Source organism: Phyllobates terribilis, unplaced genomic scaffold (genome assembly GCF_046119375.1).
Source record: "Phyllobates terribilis strain yellow unplaced genomic scaffold, ASM4611937v1 Scaffold_9__5_contigs__length_417890890, whole genome shotgun sequence".
NCBI lineage: Eukaryota > Metazoa > Chordata > Amphibia > Anura > Dendrobatidae > Phyllobates > Phyllobates terribilis.
The window spans coordinates 376,578,020-376,602,352 of record NW_027362769.1 but is presented as its reverse complement, the minus strand read 5'-3'; the positions used below and the strand labels follow the sequence as shown (position 1 = coordinate 376,602,352).

The following is a 24,333-nucleotide window of genomic DNA, read 5'->3' as shown; positions in this document are numbered from 1 at the left end:
GGGGGAGAGATGTCTTTTCCCTTTTGTTTAATGGTGATTTTTGTTGTTGTTCTGCATCAAAATTATGTACATGGCGCAGGCGGTTCATGAGTCAAAAATGCTGTTTAATTTTAACTTTTTTTTGAGGAAAGTCACATATTCCCTTAAGATAATGCAAAAAAAAACCCGATTCATAAATAGCTTAGATCTGCTGAAGGGGAAATGGAGCCACGATGATGCGATATGTGTCGGATACAAGTGACAGGACGACACTGCTCCAGTGAGCGACCACACACTGACTGGATATTATCCCGGGGTCTCTCACTATATACCCCCTCCTCCCGGGAGTAATATACCGGTACACTGGGGACGAGCAGTCTCCCCTCCCGCCCTGTGTCCGTCCTGCCGGACACTGAGGGCTCCGCTCTGCTGCCCAGAGAATAAGGACAGGTGATACATGCGCAGTGTGAGCCACAAGATGGCGGCGCCCAGCGGCGAATCTAGGCTGAGGAGAAGGAAGGGAAAAGAAGAGGCGGCCGAGGAAAGGAAGGAGCCGGAGGAGAAGCGGCAGGGCAGGCACAGGGAATCTCTGCTACCCGGCACATACTGGCTGACTAGAATAGTGCTGCTGAGAGCTGTGGCGGCCATATACTGTGAGTGTATCTAGTGCACTGTATACTAGTGTGTGTGTTTTATATATATATATATATATATATATATATATATATATATATATATAAAAATCATCACTGACCCCCTACACGCTTCACTGAGCCCCTGCTATCCTTTACTTAAGGCATCACCGGACTTCTAACTTCTAACATTATTTACTGTAGGCATCACCAAACTCCCGCCATCCTTTACTGTAGGGATCACCGAGCCCCACCATCCGTTACTGTAGGCATCACCAAACTCCCGCCATCCTTTACTGTAGGGATCACCGAGCCCCACCATCCGTTACTGTAGGCATCACCAAACTCCCGCCATCCTTTACTGCAGGGATCACCGAGCCCCGCCATCCTTTACTGTAGGCATTGCTGAGCCCCTGTCATCCTTTACTGTAGGCTTCGCTGAGCCCCTGTCATCCTTTACTATAAGCATCACTGAGCCCCCACCATCCTTTACTGTAGGCATCACCAAGCCCCCACCATCCATTACTGTAGGCATCACCAAGCCCCTCGCTATCCTTTACTGTAGGCATCACCGAGCACCCCCAACCATCCTTTACTGTAGGCATCACTGAGCCCCACCATCCTTTACTGTAGGCATCACTGAGCCCCCACCATTCTTTATTGTAAGCATCACCGAGCCCCCGCCATCCTTTACTGTAGGCATCAACGAGCCCCCCCAATCCTTTACTGTAGGTATCACCGAGCCACCGCAGTCCTTTACTGTAGGCATCACCGAGTCCCCGCCATCCTTTACTGAATGAATCACCGAGTCCCCGCCATCCTTTACTGAAGGCATCACCGAGCCACCGCCATCCTTTACTGTAGGCATCACCGGACTCCTGCCATACTTTACTGTAGGCATCACCGAGCCCCCGCCATCACTTACTATAATCATCACTGAGCTCCCGCCATCCTTTACTGTAGCCATCACCGAGCCCCCACCATCCTTTACTGTAGGTATCACTATCACCAAGCCCCTGCCATGCTTTACTGTAGGCATCACTGAGGCTCCTCCATCCTTTACTGTAGGCATCACCGAGCCCCCTCCATCCTTTACTGTAGGCATCACCGAGCCCCCTCCATCCTTTACTGTAGGCATCACCGAACCCCCTTCATCCTTTACTGTAAGCATCACCGAGCCCCCGCCATCCTTTACTGTAGGCATCACCAAGCCATTGTCGTGTATCACTGTATTCAGGGTGCTCTTTTCAGCGTGTTCTTCATTCTTCTCCTCCAGGCACACTACAGATGCTTGTCATGCAGGGGTGAGTAATTCGGAGACTGCAGGAGTATGTAAAAGTCCTTTGTGTAGAATTTGGAGAAACCTCTTGTATTAGTTGTTCGGCTCTTTACATTGTTCTTGGTTTATTGCTCACATTTTGGATACTCGGTCTCCTCTTTCCTGAAATGGGTGCAGCACATATATGAGAAGTGACGGACGATCCCGCTCTCTGGATTTTCAGCCTTCGGTTGTGGATTCGCTCAGGGTCACGTTTGTGTTTAATGAAAACCACTTTTGCTATAGCGATTTCACATGAGGGACCTGCCGAGCGCACGAGCGCTACATCTCCTGGCGGAGGCCGTGATTGCACTGGAACATTCCTGATAACCCCGCCAGCTCCGCGCGGGGATGTTTACTTGGCAGATGCCCCTCTCGATCCCCCCCCTATGATTCCGGACGCTGTCTTGAATTAGGAACCTTAAACTGGGCAAAATGTCGTAAGCAAACCGACCTCACATGATGCATTCCTGGCCCGATGCCCCGTCCTAGGGAATTATTCACATTGTACGGGGACAATAGTGAGAAGAGCAAATCATTCTGCACATGCACCTGTCTTTATATTATTTGATTTGTGGGTAAAATACACATACAAAAGTTTATGCAGCAAATCTGGGTAAAAAACCGCTCCGAAATCTGCTTCAGTGGATTCAGATTCGAAGTGGTTATTTTTTTCAAGCAGAAACACCTGAAGAATCAACATGTTGCTTATTTTTCCACATAGAAAAAAAAAACCTGACCATGTGTACCGTGGCCTTATATTCCCTCAAATGCAGAGGTAAGTATTTGAAGCAGTTTTTCATAGCAGAATCTGCTCCAAAATCCATATAAAAATACTATGGGTAAAATCTGTCCAAGGGTAAATGCGGGCATCAAAAATTTGTTGCAAAATTTTTTTTTAGGATGCAAATCTGTTCCAAAAACCGCCCCAGGATCAGCACGAGTTACTGATTACAGATGGAGATTTTGCCACTGATTTTTGTCACTGCAGACTTAAGCCTGGACTTTACAATGGAAGAAATGTTGCTAATTCTCGTTGAGCTGCTGTAAAAGTTAAACCCCTTAATGCCAATTTTTATTTTTTATCCTTTATTTTTTTGGCCTCTTTTTCTTTTCAGCAGCTATATATATATTTTTTTTTCATTGTTGCGTCCATTTGAGGCTTTTGTTTTAAACAGAACAGATTGTAATATTTTTTTTCGCTCTGTTTTGTACATGTAAATTACTGTATCATTCTATATAATTTTTCTTTGCAATATATATATACTGTATATATATTTAAAAAAATTGTCTTAGTTTTTGTTTTATACATGTATGTAATAAAAATGTATTCTATATGTAGAATACATTTATTTTTTTTTCTGCATATGTTTTATATTTTTCATAATTTATTCTCTAAGGAATTGAAAAAAAATTTCTGGGGACCATTTATTTTATTTTTTTTCATTGTTCCCCACTGTAACTGAGGAATCCATAGGAGCCCCAGTTACAGGGAAAAAAAGAAAAACCCTACCTTGCCAGGGCGTCACTGGCAGAGATGATCAGGGTGTGGTAAGACCCAGCAGCTCTGCTATGTTGGCAGAGAACAGCGATCTTGTGATCGCCAGGTCCTACAGAGGCACAATCCTTTGTGCAGATTTTTCACTCTTTAGAGTAAAATCCGCGCTAAAATCCGCATCAGAATCTGCATCAAGCACACATGGATTTTTGCAGCTCCAAGACAGACAGCAGATTTTGTTAAGGGCGCTAATATTTTGGCAATTTTCCTTCCAAATTGTCACTAATTGACTTTTTGCGGCACATCTTGCACCCGGCGCGGTGGGACAGCTGTACTTGTGTGACTTGTGTCCTGGGCGTGCACCCGGAGGACTGCTCATGTGTGCAGCTCCTTCACTACTGAGGAGAGGAATTTGCGCCATCCCTCCTCTCTCCTGAGAGCTTGTGTTAGAAATGTGGCGGAAAATCAGATATTCTCCCTGCGACGAAAAAAGCTAATGTTCCACCCCAGCTGCTCCAGCTGAGAACAGCTTGAGATGGGAGCTGGGGGGGTGCAGAAAGGGGTCCAAAAATGACCATTTTAAAAAGCAATCAGGCCATTATGTGAGAATCGGACGGTGATTTGCACCAGTCTCCATTAGCTAAAAGGTTTTTACCACGTTTGTTGAGGTATTCCTGTCTCGTATTACTATGACATACCCTAAAAGTGGAGGATTGCCTCCTGGTACCCCCAAGGTACTACGGCGCTTCGGAAGCAGTATAGGTCCGTGAATAGCAGAGAGCTTGCAATACCATTCTCGACCACTACACAATGTATGGCGCTGTGCCACTTCCTGCCTCCTTCAATCACGTGATCGGTGCAAATCCTAAGGACAAGACATCACTCTTTAAGTCCCAAAAAAATCCTTTAGGGTTCCTGTATAAATGTCCTGATTTAGGTGGGGGTCGTTTAATCAATTTTCCTCCAATGTTCTGAGAAAGAAAGAAAGATCGGGCATGTTGGATTTCAACATGCCCAGTCCTTTAGTTGAAAAGCTGCCGCCAGAGGAGTCCACACTGGGAACTTGGTGGTACAGGAGAGGGGGACGTCTAGACTGCCAGGAAGGGTTGAGAGAGGAAAATCGATTTGGATGTCCAGGTGACGGAAAAAACAGCCCGTGACAGCCACCATGGCTGATGAAGTTAGCTGCCACTCAGAATCTAAGAACAAGAGATATGAGGAAAATTAAATTAGAATAGAATCTTATTTTTGGATTTATTTTCAATTTTTGGATACATTTTTTACTTTTGGGTTTGGGGACGCCAAAGCTTTGACGTCCCCTCTTATTGTCACACGTTTGACAATTGTATGATTGTGGAAAATCTTCTAGGAAACCTTGTGTAGTATGGATCCTGTATTAATGGAACTATACGAAGTTTTACTTAAAAATCCCTAGAAGGCGTCAGCCGTGTCTGCGCCGCGATCATTACATCCTTATAACAGAGCAGACATCGGACTCTTGTGCTCCCGTCAGTCCCGCTGATCTGTGTGCGTGAAATATACCACTCTCCTCCTAAAATTGGCCCCGCTCCCCTCCTCCTCCCTGCGCTCTTAATTGGCTGTGGTTTCACGCAGCTCTTCAGAAATTTCGTTGAAATAACCATGGAAAATTATATTTTGGTGAATGTTCATGTTCATAATTAAAGTTGGAGCTTAAAAAAAAAAATATTATAGGATTTACATCGACGTCTATCGGAGGCCTCTGTCTTCCGCCGGTGATTAGCGGGGAGAGTGTTGTTGCGTCTGGGTGGCATTCGGTGCACGTTCGGACAGACTGATGCTGCAAAGTGAAGCAACTTTCCAAATAAAAGTAAAAAAAAAAAATCTCCCGTTTTGTGTATACAGCTCCCTACGTCTCCACCCAGTGTAGATCCTGTTGTTATCCTACCTTCGATCCCTGCTGGGCAGCAGGCTGCCCGGGCCTCGATTTGTAGAGTATCACCATGGACACACTTCGGTCTGCTGTGTCCATGTTCAGCACTCAGTGCCGGATGATCTCCCGGGTGTATAGGGGGTTCCCGGGTTCCTTGGATTTACTGTTATTATGGGATCATCAAGATTTAGGTTTTTTTGTATTTTGTTTTCCGATGTCGGAGGCGTAAATGAATCACAGGTGAAATTAGGTGAAGCACAATGAAGAATAAGTTGATGCGAGGATCCAGGTTATAAAGGACGTTGGGGGGCCCAGTACCAGCGATCCGCCCCAGATACCAAGATGGGGTGAGAAGTGTCAGTTCTTTTACCCCGACTCCAAAATGTGTCACCGTCAGCGTCCAGAGGTCGGGTCACTCCACATTTTCCACAAAGCCGGTTTATCCGAACCCATGTACAGAGATCCTGGCACCGTGTATTGCTCCATAACACGCAGTAAGGCATATTATGGGACCGTTGTTCTGCATTCTTTGGGACTGTTGTTTGCACCCTCTAAAGGACCTTTGGGCCCTCTGTAGGACTATTGGGGTGTTCTCCAGGACTGTTGCTTTACCATTTTGACTATTTTTGAATGTTCAGTGGCTGTATCTGGGTACTCAGCTGCCCAATACAGTGCAAAACAACAGTATGGGCGCCCTGTGGGACGGTCGTTTGGGCCCCATGTGGCTGTCATTTGGGCCTTCTATGGGACAGTTTAGGCACTCCCTGGGACTCTTTGGCCCCTTTATGGGACTGTTGTTTGGCCACCCTGTGGGGCTGTTGTTTGATCTTTTTCTGGGACTGACGTTTGGTCACCGTGTGGGGCTGTGGTTTGGGCATTTTGTGAGGCTGTAGTTTGGGCCTTCTATGGGACAATTGAGGCACTCTTTGGGACTTTTTTTTGGGCGCCCTGTGGGACTGTTTGGCCCTTTAAGGGCTGGTGTTTGGTCCTTCTCTGGGACTGTTGTTTGGGCACACTGTGGGACTATTATGCCCCTTTAGGGCTGATGTTGGGTCCTTCTCCGGGACTGTTTGGCCCCTTTAGGGCTGGTGTTTGGTCCTTCTCTGGGACTGTTCTTTGGGCACCCTGTGGGACTGTTTGGCCCTTCTCTGGGACTGTTGTTTTGGTACCCTGTGGGACTGTTTGGCCCCTTTAGGGCTGGTGTTTGGTCCTTCTCTGGGACTGTTGTTTGGGCACCCTGTCGGACTGTTTGGGCCCCTTAAGGCTGGTGTTTGGGACTTCTCTGGGACTGTTGTTTGGGCACCCTGTGGGACTGTTTGGTCCTTCTCCGGGACTGTTGTTTGGGCACCCTGTGGTACTGTTTGGCCCTTTAGGGCTGGTGTTTGGTCTTTCTCCAGGACTGTTGTTTGGCCACCCTGCGGGACTGTTTGGCCCTTTAGGGCTGGTGTTTGGGCACTGTGTGGGACTGATAGGCACGCTGTGAGACTGCTCGGCCTCTGTATGGATCTGCTGTGGGTTGGGCACACTCAGCTGTCCCGGGAGGTCAGTGTGGTCCCTCCGGCTTTAGGGCCACATACTGTCCCATGTAGGGTCCTGTTCCTCCGCAGGGTTACCCCGTGCAGTCCCGGCACATGATCCTGTTGTGCAATCGTCAGATTCTTCTCTGAATCCTCCTTGCAGCTTTAGGATTGATCTTGAGGCGATGGCCGCTCTGCTCCTCGCTGCCTTCTGCTCGTGTTCTGGGTGATGTCGGTCGTTCTCAGAAAATGTATTTTTTTGTCTTCGTCTTTTGCTAACGTTTGTTATATCCCAGAAGCCCCTCTGTATATTGCAGCCATAACTGAGCAGAAACCAGGGGGAAAATGTGGACTTCTGTATGTCACGGCGACAGGACTTGGGTATTGGGACTTCGCCGGGCACAAAAAAATGCAAAAAAAAAAAGAGTTAATGCAGCCGATCAGAGCTGCGCTCTCTTACAGGCTCCGGTCCCAGGCTCACGGCTGTAATTAAATCCCTCAGACAGACTGCGCAGGAACAGCGCTTCCGCTTGGCCGCGGCGGCCGCGTTTACGGGGCAGATAATGTTCGTCTGCTGCAATGAAAGTGGCTTTATTGGCGGAGGGAGGCGCTGGCACTTTTTTATGACTCCCCCATGCCGGGTCATGGACGAGCGCCTCCACCTTCTGCAAGGACCTGCTGATATTTTTAGGACAGGGGCGAATGTTTTTGACCACACGGACAGATTGGGATAAAGGTCTCCGGGGGGCAAGTCTGCGCTCCGGGGTGGGGGCACTGGCTGCGGCTTTACTATGCTACATTATAGGACAGGGGTGCTGAGGAGGTTTTAGTAAAGATCCCCTCACCTCTGCCCCCAAATTCATTTATAGCACAGATCCAGGCTATTCAACTCATAAAGACCCTCTCCAAATCTGTCAGACCCCAGACCAGACCCTTAAAATGAATTCAGACCCCAGACCAGACCCCTAAGATGAATTCAGACTCCCCAGACCACACCCCTAAGATGAATTCAGACCCCCCCCCCCCGGACCACACCCACAGTATGAATTCAGACCCCCCCCCGGACCAAACCCCTAAGATGAATTCAGACCCCCCCCCCCGGACTACACCCCTAAGATGAATTCAAACCCCCCCCGGACCACACCCCTAAGATGAAACCAGACCACACCCCTAAGATGAATTCAGACCCCTAAAATTAGTTCAGACCCCCAAATTACTTAGGCCTCCAAATGCAGTAACACCACAGAACAAGACAATTAAACTCCTACAGACCCTAGATCTGCCCCTCTAATCTCAGTTAGACCGCATTCCAAGCTCCTAAAAATGATTCAGACCCCAGACCAGTCCCCTAAAATAATTCTGACCCCTGATAGGACCCTAGTGCTCGAAATGCAGTTACACCACTGATTTCATAAAGACCTTAAATTAGCACCCCCCCAATCTCAGTCAGACTCCATACCAAGCCCATAAAATTAATTCAGCCCCCAGACCGTACCCCTAAAATAAAATTTAGAACCCTATGACAGATCTAAAATGGATTGGACTTCAAAATAGTCCTCTAAAATGACTCAGGCCCCCAGACCGTACCCCTGATATTAACTGGACTCTAGACCAGACCCCTAATCCTTATGCACGGCTATATTAGTCAGGTCTGAATAAAATGCTAGGATTGCAGTGAAGACTGACACTAGTTGAGAGCAGACAGAAGTAATGTATTGCTGCAGCATTTCTTTCCATGTATCGACCCCCCCACTTACTCGTGTCTCTTCCTCTCTCGTAGTCGTGGCTTTCCTCGTGGCTTTTCACCAAAACAAGCAGCTGATCGGGGATCGGGGGTTACTGCCATGCAGGCAGCACCTAGAAAACATCAAGCAGCACTGCAAAGGCACGATTGGCATGGAAGCCATCAGCCACGCGCCCACCGTCCTCTGGCTACTGGACTGGTCCACCATGGATGCCCACCTGGATAACATTGCTCTGCTGGGCCTTGTAGTGTCCGCCTTCATTGTGATAACTGGATGCGCCAACATGATCCTGATGGGGGCACTGTGGGTCCTGTACCACTCTATAGTGAGTGTGGGACAACTATGGTGAGTGCCCTGGGCTAGTCCACCCCTGTGGAGAGGTTAAAGCACATCATGGGTCTGCTGAGAATGAGAGAGCTTACACCAGCAGAACAGTGAGTGCAGCTCTGGAGTATAATACAGGCTGTAACTCAGGATCAGTAATGTAATATATGCACACAGTGACTGCACTAGCAGAATAGTGAGTGCAGCTCTGGAGTATAATACAGGATGTAACTCAGGATCAGTACAGGATCAGTAATGTAATGTATGTACACAGTGACTGCACCAGCAGAATAGTGAGTGCAGCTCTGGAGTATAATACAGGATGTAACTCAGGATCAGTAATGTAATGTAATGTATGTACACAGTGACTGCACCAGCAGAATAGTGAGTGCAGCTCTGGGGTATAATACAGGATATAACTCAGGATCAGTACAGGATCAGTAATGTAATGTATGTACACAGTGACTGCACCAGCAGAATAGTGAGTGCAGCTCTGGAGTATAATACAGGATGTAACTCAGGATCAGTAATGTAATGTATGTACACAGTGACTGCACCAGCAGAATAGTGAGTGCAGCTCTGGAGTATAATACAGGAGGTAACTCAGGATCAGTAATGTAATGTATGTACACAGTGACTGCACCAGCAGAATAGTGAGTGCAGCTCTGGGGTATAATACAGGATATAACTCAGGATCAGTACAGGATCAGTAATGTAATGTATGTACACAGTGACTGCACCAGCAGAATAGTGAGTGCAGCTCTGGAGTATAATACAGGATGTAACTCAGGATCAGTAATGTAATGTAATGTATGTACACAGTGACTGCACCAGCAGAATAGTGAGTGCAGCTCTGGGGTATAATACAGGATATAACTCAGGATCAGTACAGGATCAGTAATGTAATGTATGTACACAGTGACTGCACCAGCAGAATAGTGAGTGCAGCTCTGGAGTATAATACAGGATGTAACTCAGGATCAGTAATGTAATGTATGTACACTGTGACTGCACCAGCAGAATAGTGAGTGCAGCTCTGGGGTATAATACAGGATGTAACTCAGGATCAGTAATGTAATGTATGTACACAGTGACTGCACCAGCAGAATAGTGAGTGCAGCTCTGGGGTATAACACAGGATGTAACTCAGGATCAGTAATGTAATGTATGTACACAGTGACTGCTCCAGCAGAATAGTGAGTGCAGCTCTGGGGTATAATACAGGATATAACTCAGGATCAGTACAGGATCAGTAATGTAATGTATGTACACAGTGACTGCACCAGCAGAATAGTGAGTGCAGCTCTGGGGTATAACACAGGATGTAACTCAGGATCAGTAATGTAATGTATGTACACAGTGACTGCACCAGCAGAATAGTGAGTGCAGCTCTGGGGTATAATACAGGATATAACTCAGGATCAGTACAGGATCAGTAATGTAATGTATGTACACAGTGACTGCACCAGCAGAATAGTGAGTGCAGCTCTGGAGTATAATACAGGATGTAACTCAGGATCAGTAATGTAATGTAATGTATGTACACAGTGACTGCACCAGCAGAATAGTGAGTGCAGCTCTGGGGTATAATACAGGATATAACTCAGTATCAGTACAGGATCAGTAATGTAATGTATGTACACAGTGACTGCACCAGCAGAATAGTGAGTGCAGCTCTGGAGTATAATACAGGATGTAACTCAGGATCAGTAATGTAATGTATGTACACTGTGACTGCACCAGCAGAATAGTGAGTGCAGCTCTGGGGTATAATACAGGATGTAACTCAGGATCAGTAATGTAATGTATGTACACAGTGACTGCACCAGCAGAATAGTGAGTGCAGCTCTGGGGTATAACACAGGATGTAACTCAGGATCAGTAATGTAATGTATGTACACAGTGACTGCTCCAGCAGAATAGTGAGTGCAGCTCTGGAGTATAATACAGGATGTAACTCAGGACCAGTAATGTAATGTATGCACACAGTGACTGCACCAGCAGAATAGTGAGTGCAGCTCTGGGGTGTAATACAGGATGTAACTCAGGACCAGTAATGTAATGTATGCACACAGTGACTGCACCAGCTGAATAGTGAGTGCAGCTCTGGAGTATAATGCAGGATGTAACTCAGGATCATTACAGGATAAGTAATGTAATGTATGTACACAGTGACTGCACCAGCAGAATAGTGAGTGCAGCTCTGGAGTATAATACAGGATGTAACTCAGGATCAGTAATGTAATGTATGTGCACAGTGACTACACCAGCAGAATAGTGAGTGCAGCTCTGGAGTATAATACAGGATGTAACTCAGGATCAGTAATGTAATGTATGCACACAGTGACTGCACCAGCAGAATAATGAGTGCGGCTCTGGAGTATAATACAGGATGTAACTCAGGTTCAGTAATGTAATGTACAGTATGTACACAGTGATTGCACCAGCAGAACAGCGAGTGCAGCTCTGGAGTATAATACAGGATGTAACTCAGGATCAGTACAGGATCAGTAATGTATGTACACAGTGACTGCACCAGCAGAATAGTGAGTGCAGCTCTGGAGTATAATACATGATGTAACTCAGGATCAGTACAGGATCAGTAATGTAATGTATGTACACAGTGATTGCGCCAGCAGAACAGTGAGTGCAGCTCTGGAGTATAATACAGGATGTAACTCAGGATCGGTACTGGATCAGTAATGTAATGTATGGACACAGTGACTGCACCAGCAGAACAGTGAGTGCAGCTCTGGAGTATAATACAGGATGTAACTCAGGATCAGTAATGTAATGTATGTACACAGTGACTTCACAAGCAGAATAGTGAGTGCAGCTCTGGAGTATAATGCAGGATGTAACTCAGGATCATTACAGGATAAGTAATGTAATGTATGTACACAGTGACTTCACAAGCAGAATAGTGAGTGCAGCTCTGGAGTATAATACAGGATGTAACTCAGAATCAGTAATGTAATGTATGTACACAGTGACTGTACCAGCAGAATAGTGAGTGCAGCTCTGGAGTATAATGTAGGATGTAACTCAGGATCAGTAATGTAATGTATGTACACAGTGACTGCACCAGCAGAATAGTGAGTGCAGCTCTGGAGTATAATACAGGTTGTAACTCAGAATCAGTAGTGTAATGTATGTACACAGTGACTGCACCAGCAGAATAGTGAGTGCAGCTCTGGAGTATAATACAGGATGTAACTCAGAATCAGTAATGAAATGTATGTACACAGTGACTGCTCCAGCAGAATAGTGAGTGCAGCTCTGGGGTATAATACAGGATATAACTCAGGATCAGTACAGGATCAGTAATGTAATGTATGTACACAGTGACTGCACCAGCAGAATAGTGAGTGCAGCTCTGGGGTATAACACAGGATGTAACTCAGGATCAGTAATGTAATGTATGTACACAGTGACTGCACCAGCAGAATAGTGAGTGCAGCTCTGGGGTATAATACAGGATATAACTCAGGATCAGTACAGGATCAGTAATGTAATGTATGTACACAGTGACTGCACCAGCAGAATAGTGAGTGCAGCTCTGGAGTATAATACAGGATGTAACTCAGGATCAGTAATGTAATGTATGTACACAGTGACTGCACCAGCAGAATAGTGAGTGCAGCTCTGGGGTATAACACAGGATGTAACTCAGGATCAGTAATGTAATGTATGTACACAGTGACTGCTCCAGCAGAATAGTGAGTGCAGCTCTGGAGTATAATACAGGATGTAACTCAGGACCAGTAATGTAATGTATGCACACAGTGACTGCACCAGCAGAATAGTGAGTGCAGCTCTGGGGTGTAATACAGGATGTAACTCAGGACCAGTAATGTAATGTATGCACACAGTGACTGCACCAGCTGAATAGTGAGTGCAGCTCTGGAGTATAATACAGGATGTAACTCAGGATCATTACAGGATAAGTAATGTAATGTATGTACACAGTGACTGCACCAGCAGAATAGTGAGTGCAGCTCTGGAGTATAATACAGGATGTAACTCAGGATCAGTAATGTAATGTATGTGCACAGTGACTACACCAGCAGAATAGTGAGTGCAGCTCTGGAGTATAATACAGGATGTAACTCAGGATCAGTAATGTAATGTATGTACACAGTGACTGCACCAGCAGAATAATGAGTGCGGCTCTGGAGTATAATACAGGATGTAACTCAGGTTCAGTAATGTAATGTACAGTATGTACACAGTGATTGCACCGCAGAACAGCGAGTGCAGCTCTGGAGTATAATACAGGATGTAACTCAGGATCAGTACAGGATCAGTAATGTATGTACACAGTGACTGCACCAGCAGAATAGTGAGTGCAGCTCTGGAGTATAATACATGATGTAACTCAGGATCAGTACAGGATCAGTAATGTAATGTATGTACACAGTGATTGCGCCAGCAGAACAGTGAGTGCAGCTCTGGAGTATAATACAGGATGTAACTCAGGATCGGTACTGGATCAGTAATGTAATGTATGGACACAGTGACTGCACCAGCAGAACAGTGAGTGCAGCTCTGGAGTATAATACAGGATGTAACTCAGGATCAGTAATGTAATGTATGTACACAGTGACTTCACAAGCAGAATAGTGAGTGCAGCTCTGGAGTATAATGCAGGATGTAACTCAGGATCATTACAGGATAAGTAATGTAATGTATGTACACAGTGACTTCACAAGCAGAATAGTGAGTGCAGCTCTGGAGTATAATACAGGATGTAACTCAGAATCAGTAATGTAATGTATGTACACAGTGACTGCACCAGCAGAATAGTGAGTGCAGCTCTGGAGTATAATGTAGGATGTAACTCAGGATCAGTAATGTAATGTATGTACACAGTGACTGCACCAGCAGAATAGTGAGTGCAGCTCTGGAGTATAATACAGGTTGTAACTCAGAATCAGTAGTGTAATGTATGTACACAGTGACTGCACCAGCAGAATAGTGAGTGCAGCTCTAGAGTATAATACAGGATGTAACTCAGAATCAGTAATGAAATGTATGTACACAGTGACTGCACCAGCAGAATAGTGAGTGCAGCTCTGGAGTATAATACAGGAGGTAACTCAGGATCAGTACAGGATAAGTAATGTAATGTATGTACACAGTGACTGCACAAGCAGAATAGTGAGTGCAGCTCTGGAGTATAATGTAGGATGTAACTCAGGATCAGTAATGTAATGTATGTACACAGTGACTGCACCAGCAGAATAGTGAGTGCAGCTCTGGAGTATAATACAGGATGTAACTCAGGATCAGTACAGGATCAGTAATGTAATGTATGTACACAGTGACTGCACCAGCAGAATAGTGAGTGCAGCTCTGCAGTATAATACAGGATGTAACTCAGGATCATTACAGGATCAGTAATGTAATGTATGTACACAGTGACTCCACCAGCAGAATAGTGAGTGCAGCTCTGGAGTATAATACAGGATGTAACTCAGGATCAGTAATGTAATGTATGTACACAGTGACTGCACCAGCAGAATAGTGAGTGCAGCTCTGGAGTGTAATACAGGATGACTAATTTAATATTTTGTAAGTAACTGCACAGCCCCTTTAAGAGTCCCCCTGGTATGTGGCTGCACCTGGAGGGAGTATTAGTTGCACTTCGCCCCATACGCAGCTGTCACTCCATCCTACCAGTGGGCCAGATTCCCAGACAGCACTGGAGCTCGGGCCCATTGTGACAAGTCTTACATCAAACAGCATATTAGTTTCTTTTTTATGCTCAGAAGGAATCGCAGCAGAAGACGCCTCATTGCTGGAGCTCACTGGTGCGTACTTGTACCTTTCATTACACTGCGGCCATGGGTCAGCGAGGAGGAAGGTGCATTATGATTGTGCACGCACTGTGACACACATGATGGGCAGCTTTATCAGGCTGCGCTCCTGTGTTATGGAGAGCAGCTACCGCTCCCCGTAGCTGCTGACTGATCCGTCACTGCCCGCACCTGCTCCCCGGCAAGGTCCCTGATTACCGATACTGCTCACCTGAGCGCTGGCACCATTGCTTGTACCTGGGCACGCTCGGCCGGTCACAGGTGAGATGTTTTTTAGCTTCTGTTTACTGGCAGAATGTGCACTCGTCCTTAGCCGCCCATCAGGGATTGGCCTTGATTTATGGCGAGGAGACTGGTGCAAGACGATTGGTTAATACGGGTTTGTAAAAGTTTTGGCACCACTGTGCAGGGTAGAGCTAAATCAGCTCTGCGGCTCCTTCCTTCTCAGGATCTTTGGGGTTGGATCCTGAGTTCATCCTGAGCTCTCTGGTTCACCAGTGCAAAAAAATGACCATACTTAATTTCTCCTCGCACCCTACGGTCACATATTCCCAGATCATACATATCCATGGAGCACGTGCGTATTTCCAGGATGCACATCATAGATCGGCTGCAGAAGGAGCGCTCGGCACCCTCGATGCTCGGTTAATTGCCCATTCCTACCTCCTTTTATCTGTCCCTTCTGTTTGGCCCGGGGAACAGAGTCGCCTTTGTTTTAATTCATGTTTTTCACAGACTTGAGGATAGAAGACAAAAAGGGAAGCAGATTATCCGCGAGACTTTTAAAAGTCAATGTACAGGGCTCATAGGGGGTCATCCTTCCTGCAGAGGAAGAAGCATTGGGGAAACTTCCTGTGTCACCGGTGAGAGACGAGGGGATCAGTTTCAAAGCCAAACTCACACGTCCCTTCTTCCTTCCAGAATGCTGGCGAGACGGTGCCAACGGCATTGTTGCAGCAGCTGAAGGGTACAACTTGCCATGATGACCCGAAGCCTATAGATCGAAAAGGAATCCATATGTCTATATTATAAATCCCTGCTAATATATTTATTCATTGGGGATCATGCCAGTAAACTGGAATGCTGAGAAGATTGCCTCTGCTCTCCACCCATTCCCTTGATTACCGCCCAGGTCCTTCTCATTCCCATGATGAACCTTGAGGTCATTCTCATTCACTAGAATGGACCTTCACGTAATTTTTATTCCCTTGATGAACCTTTACTTCACTACCATTTTTTCTTTCATGGATCTTCTGATCAATTTAATTTCCTTGTTGGACATTCTTCTTCCACCTTTATTTTCTTGCTTTTGATAGACCTTCAGCTCTTTCTAAAGGTATAGATGAACAGTCAGGGCATTGTCACTCTTTTGATGGACCTTCAGGTCATTCTTATTCTTTTGAGGGACCGTCAGGCTATTCTCATTTCTTTGATGAACCTTCAGGTTACTCTCATTTTCCTGGTGAATCTTCAGGTCATTTTCATGCTTTTGATGGACCTTCAGGCTATTTGTTTTCTTTTGGTGGACCTTCAGGTCATTCTTATTTCCCTGATGAACTTTTGGGTCATGCTCATGCTTTTGATGGACTTTCAGGCCAGTCTCAGACTTTTGATTGACTCTCATGCTTTTCATGGACCTTGAGGCCATTCTCGTTTTTTTCACTGACCTTTGAGCAATTCTCGTTCTTTTCGTGGACAGGCTTGTCTTTCTCATTGTTTTTGTGGTCCTGTGGGTCGTTCTCGTTCTTTTTGTGAACCTACTTGTCAATCTCGTTGTTTTCGTGGACCTTCAGGTTACTCTCATTTTCCTGGTGAATCTTCAGGTCATTTTCATGTACTTTATAGACAATCAAGTCATTTTTATTCCCTTGCGGAGCCTTCAGTTCATTGTCATTATGATTCTTCCGGTCATTCACATTCCCTGTATGGACTTTAAGGCCATTCTCATGCTTTGATGAACTTTCAGATCATTTTTCTTCTTTTTATGTACCTTCAAGTAATTTTCATTCTGCTAGTGGACCTTCGAGCCAGTCTCATTCTTTTGATAGACCTTCAGCTCATTTTTATTCTCTTCTCATGCTTTTTATGGACCTTCAGGTCATTCTCCTGCAATTAATGGTCCTATTGCATATTCTCATTCTTTCGATGGACCATCAGGTCATTTTCATTACCTTTCAGTCCATTTTCGTTTTCTTCAGGTCATTCACATTTTTTTGGTGGATCTTCAAGGTCATTATCATTTCCTTGATTGATCTTGAAATCATTCTCATTGCCTTGACTGACCTTAATGTTGTTATTTTTCCCTTTGATGGACCTTCATAACTTTGGGGATATTTCCCATTGCACCTTCAGGTCATTCTCATTGCTGTGACAGACATATCTGGTCATTCACAGTCCCTTGATGACCCCACAGAATATTCTCCTTGTGATTAATGTTTGATAATCTAGTAACCTTTTATAATGACTCAAAGGTCAATGAAAAGAACAAGAATCAAGAATAACCTCAAGGTCCGTGAAAGGAACGAGGGTGGCCTCGAGGTCCGTGAAAGGAACGAGGGTGGCCTCGAGGTCCGTGAAAGGAACGAGGGTGGCCTCGAGGTCCGTGAAAGGAACGAGGGTGGCCTCGAGGTCCGTGAAAGGAACGAGGTTGGTCTCGAGGTCCGTGAAAGGAACGAGGGTGGCCTCGAGGCCCGTGACAGGAACGAGTGTGGCCTCGAGGCCCGTGACAGGAACGAGTGTGGCCTCGAGGCCCGTGACAGGAACGAGGGTGGCCTCGAGGTCCGTGACAGGAACGAGTGTGGCCTCGAGGTTCTGCCGAATAAATTAGCTGGGTCTTCTCAGACCTGATTACTAGATATACGTTGCTTAATTACGGCACCCATATATAAGGTTGTCAGGCTGCATATCTCACGGGTCATCAGCTCATGAATATGACAGATCCCTTTAAATCTTCTTCCCGCAGTCAGACAACTGAGCTCTGTAATGTATCCCAATGTTTGTGGATTTCCAGAATCAGCACAATCTTCCTCTTCCCCAGGGGGGTAGAACGAATGAAGAAGCACTGCTTGCCTTCACATCTTTTAATCTGGCCCTTACATAACTTGACAAAAGCCAATTTCCACAATGAAAATCGGTGGCCGAGGGCCATTCATAGAGATAACCAAATCAGGCACCAGTCCGCCTCGCAGTGTCCTGGAGAAATAGGCCAAAGATCCTGGCGGTGACTTGGATTTAATGAGATAATTCACTTTACATTTCTCTTCCTTGTATGGGAAAGGTTTTTTTTTTATGTTTTTCTCATCCAGTCCTCTGACATCGGGATCATCACTTCTGTGTCAATCATGGGCCACTTCTTAAAAAGTCATTTATTGGTTATGTAAGATCATTCTGGACCACTTGGAAAGTTGGGAGGAGCGCTCCTCCGGTCCTGCCGAAATAGTGATGTCAGATTTCAGCTGAATATGGATATTGTGACTGTAGAGACTGGTAAGATTAGGACTAGATTATATATGATAATTTAAAGGGGTTTTCACCATCTTCGTAAATGGGGTATTGTCAGATAGTTCTTGTAAATACAAGCAATTTTGCTATTTACTGCATGTTAAAATATTTAGTCCTTCTTGAGATATTAACACTTTTTTGTTTTACAGCTTGTTGCCTTGAAGACCGACCACCGCTGCTAGACGACATGCACAGTGCTTAAAAGCTCTTTTCTGTTGACCTTGTAAGCGCTCTTTGGAAGCTGGAGCGCACTGTTACCGCCTAATCCCGGCCAGCTTCAGTGCAGTGCTTACCCACAAGACAGCAGCGGTGGTCGGTCTCCTAGGCAACGAGCTGGCAACAAAAGAAAAGTGTTACTATCCCAAGAACGGCTGCAAATTATAATAAGCAGAATATTGTAAAAGTGCATTTTTTTACGAGCTGTATCTGATATCCGTGTATGAATATTGGAGTAACCCCTTTAAAGGGATTGTTCACCTTTTGAGACATTTTTTTTTTTACTTAATTGCATATCTTTGGGGCTAAAAAAAACATTTTTGCAATTGGATTTCATTAAAAATTTTGCATCCTTTGGCTTTGTTTCCCTGCACATTATGTGGTCATAAATCAGCTGAGAGGAGCTCAGAAAAACCTTTCTGGTCAGAACATGCTCACTGACCGAGACTCAGTTAACTCATTCTGCAGCCAGCAGTAGATAACACAGTGACTAGAGAACTTAAACAATGCAACATTTTTTTAATGAAACCTAATTGCAAAATTATTTTTGACACAAAATACATACATTTATTTAAAAAAAATCCCCAAAGGTAGACAATCCCTTTAAGTCAGATAAAGATCATTGATCATCTTAATTGCTTACATTTAGAAAAATCTGAGTGGTAAAACAATCGTGGATAGCATGGCAAGACTACAGTCAAGCTGCTTTTCATGTCTTATGTGACAGTTTGGTTGCTAAGAAATAAACAGCCTAACAACCAGAATCGAATCTATGGGGCTGTCAGGCAGCCTTTCCATAGCTACCCATTTGTATCAGATTACTTAAAGAGTAGCAGTCATTTTTTTCTGTCATTGATTAGTACATGTGAAAATAATAAACTTTGTAACATATCTTGAATTGATGTTTCATTCTCAATATTCTCAATTCCATGGGTATAATGTGTCTTCAGTGAATACAGATTTTCCCATTAATAAGATAGGAGATGACAGTTGGTGCTCATAAAGTTCTATGGAGAGGGGGAGGAGCTAGAGGCAGACAGAGACATTCTACTGCAAGTTCTCCTGAAATGACAGTTACAGTTTAAATCTATAGATCAAAAAATAAATAAAATGTTTAAATGTGTAACTGTTATTTAAATGTGTCTGCCTCTAGCTCCTCCCTCTGTAACTGTCATTTCAGGAGAACTTGCAGTAGAATGTCTGTGTCTGCCTCTAGCCCCTCCCTCTGTAACTGTCATTTCAGGAGAACTTCCAATAGAATGTATATGTCTGCCTCTAGCTCCTCCCTCTGTAACGGTCATTTCAGGAGAACTTGCAGTAGAATGTCTGTGTCTGCCTCTAGCTCCTCCCTCTGTAACGGTCATTTCAGGAGAACTTGCAGTAGAATGTCTGTGTCTGCCTCTAGCTCCTCCCTCTGTAGCGGTCATTTCAGGAGAACTTGCAGTAGAATGTCTGTGTCTGCCTCTAGCCCCTCCCTCTGTAACTGTCATTTCAGGAGAACTTCCAATAGAATGTATATGTCTGCCTCTAGCTCCTCCCTCTGTAACGGTCATTTCAGGAGAACTTGCAGTAGAATGTCTGTGTCTGCCTCTAGCTCCTCCCTCTGTAGCGGTCATTTCAGGAGAACTTGCAGTAGAATGTCTGTGTCTGCCTCTAGCCCCTCCCTCTGTAACTGTCATTTCAGGAGAACTTCCAATAGAATGTATATGTCTGCCTCTAGCTCCTCCCTCTGTAACGGTCATTTCAGGAGAACTTGCAGCAGAATATCTGTGTCTGCCTCTAGCTCCTCCCTCTGTAACGGTCATTTCAAGAGAACTTGCAGTAGAATGTCTGTGTCTGCCTCTAGCTCCTCCCTCTGTAACTGTCATTTCAGGAGAACTTCCAATAGAATGTCTGTGTCTGCCTCTAGCTCCTCCCTTTGTAACGGTCATTTCAAGAGAACTTGCAGTAGAATGTCTGTGTCTGCCTCTAGCTCCTCCCTTTGTAACGGTCATTTCAAGAGAACTTACAGTAGAATGTCTGTGTCTGCCTCTAGCTCCTCCCTCTGTAACTGTCATTTCAGGAGAACTTGCAGTAGAATGTCTGTGTCTGCCTCTAGCTCCTCCCTCCATAGAACTTTATGAGCACCAACTGTCATCTCCTATCTTAGCAATAGGAAAAAATTGTGTTTTCTCAATATAGAATTTACAGATTTTACTCATGAATTTAGAGTGAATGATCACACTCTAGTGGCATTAGTTATAGTACAGACATAAAAAAAAGCAAAACAACAAAATAGCTTTTTTTCAACAAAAAAATGCAATAATAAGCAATCCAGATGTCTTATGTGCCCCAAAATGATAACATTAAATACTACAGCTCTAAATGCAAAAGAACACCCCCCCCCCCCGCTTCACAGCGCCAACAACAAAAAAAATAAAAAAGTTACGTGTCTCGGAAAAAGGAAACTCAAACCAATTTTTTTTCATCATCAAAGTTCTGAATTTTTTATTTTAAGCCACTGAAATAATAGTTGTTTTTTTTTATCATTTGAACTTACTATACTTGTACAGACCTGGAGAATCACATTGCCAGGTCAAATTTACTGCACAATAAACCCCACAAAAAAAAACAAACAAACCTAAAAAAAACAATGGTGGAATCGTGTCTTCTTTTTTTCACCATTTCATCCCACTTGGTATTTTGTTTCACTTTTTTTTCAGCACATTATATGGTAAAATGAACTGTGTCATTCAATATTACTACTCACCCCCCCCCCAAAAAAAAAAAAAAAAAGAAAAGAAAAAGTTTTCATAACTCTATGGGGATGGAAATTATGACTCTTGGAAGAAGGGAAGGAACAAAACCAAAAATTGGCTGCGTCATTAAAAGTAGGGTCATTTAAAGTCCTTTACCCCATGCTGTACCTCCAGTGATCAGTTGTGATCGCTTCGGAGATCTGATTTGTAAGTGTTGAGTTTCGCTCTGCAGCACAACCACTGGTGAAATGAGGTATTGCACAGCGTCCAATCAAATCAATGAGTTATGTGCTTAATGCAGGATCGGACAGGTCCTCCAAGGAGAGGAAGACGCTCTTAGTGACTGCTCTCCAGCTTAAGCAAGTGAGGGGTTAATCCCGACTCTTGTAATTGCAGAAATGAGTGTCCCAGATCTCAGAGTTCCACAACCCACAATAAAGTGAATCCAGAAACCAGACAAGTTTCATTTACTACCATTCTGTGTTCGCTTCCTTCCCCCTTCTTAAAACCACGTTGAGTCTGCCCGGGCCTTGGCAGCAACGGGAAACAGCTGTCTGAGATTGACGCTGCTCGCACCACACACATTTCGGCCCGGGCGAGACCCCACGATCGAGTCAGCGCTGTCTGATACAGACATTAGGTTCGCAGACGAGTCTGGGGCGCGCTCTACAGAATTCTGGATTGTTTTCCTTGTACTGAGCCTCCGCTGTACCTGCAGCATTATCCTATAATTACCGTACCCAGTATGGTCGATTCTCCACGGCCCCCCGTGCCAGGAGACCCTCAAACACCCACCGGGATTGGGTTATTATTAAAGCAGCAGTTCTTGTCCCTGGAGCTCGGATTTTGCAGATCGTCATCAAGGAATTAGGTTTTTCGCACAGTGTTACAAGAGCTTTGTGTGCACAGTGCCAGGTTGAGGCTGTAAAGCTCACGCATCTTTTAGGGTCACGGAAACACATTTTTATAGAGTGGATTTCTACGTTTTTGTGCCAGACTATTGGAATTTAGCTTTACAAGTCCCTTATCCGCTTTCCTCCGTTAGATGTCGAGCCTCCCTCAATAATTGGCCCCCGTTACTCCCCGTAAAGCGCTGACTTTCGCAGACACTTTAATGTGTCGGAGTGATTTGGATAATAACAGTGATTAGCGGGAAGTCGTAGAGCAGATCGTCCTATAAAGGCGCAGACCCTGTGATTTGTCTGAGCGGCGGACTTTACGGTATTCTGCCCCGGGATGATTGTCTGTAATAATAAAAGCGTATGGGTCACGTAATATAGATATAAAGAACGTTCCCTGCAATTAACAAAACATTTCAGCTATAAACTCCTAAGTGCAGGAAATCGCGTCCTTCTAGAAGTGTTCACAAGTCATCCAGGATGTCTGAGGATTGTCCAGAGAGAGGCTGAGCGGCGGGTGTATGTGTGATAGAAAGGATGGATGGAGAGATGGATAGGTTGATAAATGAATGACAGATTTTAAATTGAAAGGTGGATGGGTATTGGCTAAGAGTGAGACGAATAGATATTAGATGCTAGATAAGAGAATGATAGATAGGTAGACAGATATGAGATGGATGGATAGGTAGACAGACATGAGATATATGGATAGGTAGACAGATCAGTTGGATGGAAAGATAGACAGATTAGAGATTAGATATGAGATAGATAAGTGGATTGGTAGACAGATATGAGATGTATGGATAGGTAGACTGATGTGAGAATAGATATTATATAGATAAATGGATAGGTAGACAGACATGAGATGGATGGATAGGTAGACAGATCAGCTGGATGGGTAGATAGACAGATTCGAGATTTGATATGAGATATATAAATGGATAGGTAGACAAACATGAGATGGATGGATAGGTAGACAAACATGAGATGGATGGATAGGTAGACAGACATGAGATGGATGGATAGGTAGACAGACATGAGATGGATGGATAGGTAGACAGACATGAGATGGATGGATAGGTAGACAGATCAGTTGGATGGATAGATTACAGATTATATATGAAATGAATAAATGTATAGGCAGACAGATATGAGATGGGTGGATAGGTAGACAGATATGAGAATAGATATTACATAGATAAATGGATAGGTAGACAGACATGAGATGGATGGATAGGTAGACAGACATGAGATGGATGGATAGGTAGACAGACATGAGATGGATGGATAGGTAGATCAGTTGGATGGATAGTGAGATAGATTAGAGATTAGATATTCAATAGATAAGTGAATAGGTAGACAGATATGAGATGGATGGATAGGTAGACCGATGTGAGAATAGATATTACATAGATAAATGGATAAGTAGACAGACATGAGATGGTTGGATAGGTAGACTGATCAGATGGATGGGTAGGTAGACAGATTTGAGATTAGATATGAGATACATAATTGGATATGTAGGCAGATATGGGAGATTATGTAAAATATATATACTGTATATATAATATATTCTTTACCTAATCTCTCATATCTGCCTGCCTATCCATATATATTAGATCTGACTTAGTTACACATTATATGGATGTCAGTGTCAGGACTTCCCATTATAGAGGGATTGTTCTCTCTTTTACGTTCTTTTACGTTTCATTATTGATCCCGTCAAGATGAATTTCTCGTTTAGCTTTCGCGCTGCGTACGATGTACAGAGAAGCAGCACATTACTGCGCAGGAAGTGTCCTCCTGAAAAAGAGAAACTTTTTTTCTTCTTTTTTTTTTTTTTTTTTGTCTTTTTCTCTCTTTTGCTTATTTAAAGAGCAGACCTAAACAATCATTGTGCGCCGGGCGCTGTCTGGATCGGTTTGAGTTCTTGCACTCGGGGGAGGGGATTGGATTTCAAAGATTCATTTCATTATAAACAGCTAGAGCATCCCTGCAGCATCCTGTGCCCACTGCTAATGCCGGCTCCCCCGTCTCCGGGGCTTCCTCTAATAAGTCTGTCTTGGAAAGCTGAATTGCAGTTTCTTAAGGACGGAGAGATATGGTTCACGGACTGTCCTCTGAAGTGGGACCTTCCAGGGTGCACTCACTAATTAATAACACCCCCCTCCCTTAAACACTGACATGTGTCTCATTTTTCTTCAATCATTAGTGACATATCGGCATGGAATTTCA

The 24,333-nt window shown here is 44.5% G+C and overlaps 1 protein-coding gene across 1 annotated transcript in view; it reads left to right on the top strand.

Annotated features, from left to right (window-relative positions):
* Positions 1 to 335: 335 nt before the first annotated feature.
* Positions 336 to 24,333, top strand: part of LMF1 (lipase maturation factor 1) — a 214,089-nt gene continuing 190,091 nt past the window's right edge. Inside the window, exons 1-2 of the mRNA XM_073648433.1 lie at positions 336 to 632; positions 8,637 to 8,946. Of these exons, the coding sequence (XP_073504534.1) occupies positions 437 to 632; positions 8,637 to 8,946 (506 nt within the window). The 5' untranslated portion in view covers positions 336 to 436. The remainder of the gene's footprint in view (positions 633 to 8,636; positions 8,947 to 24,333) is intronic.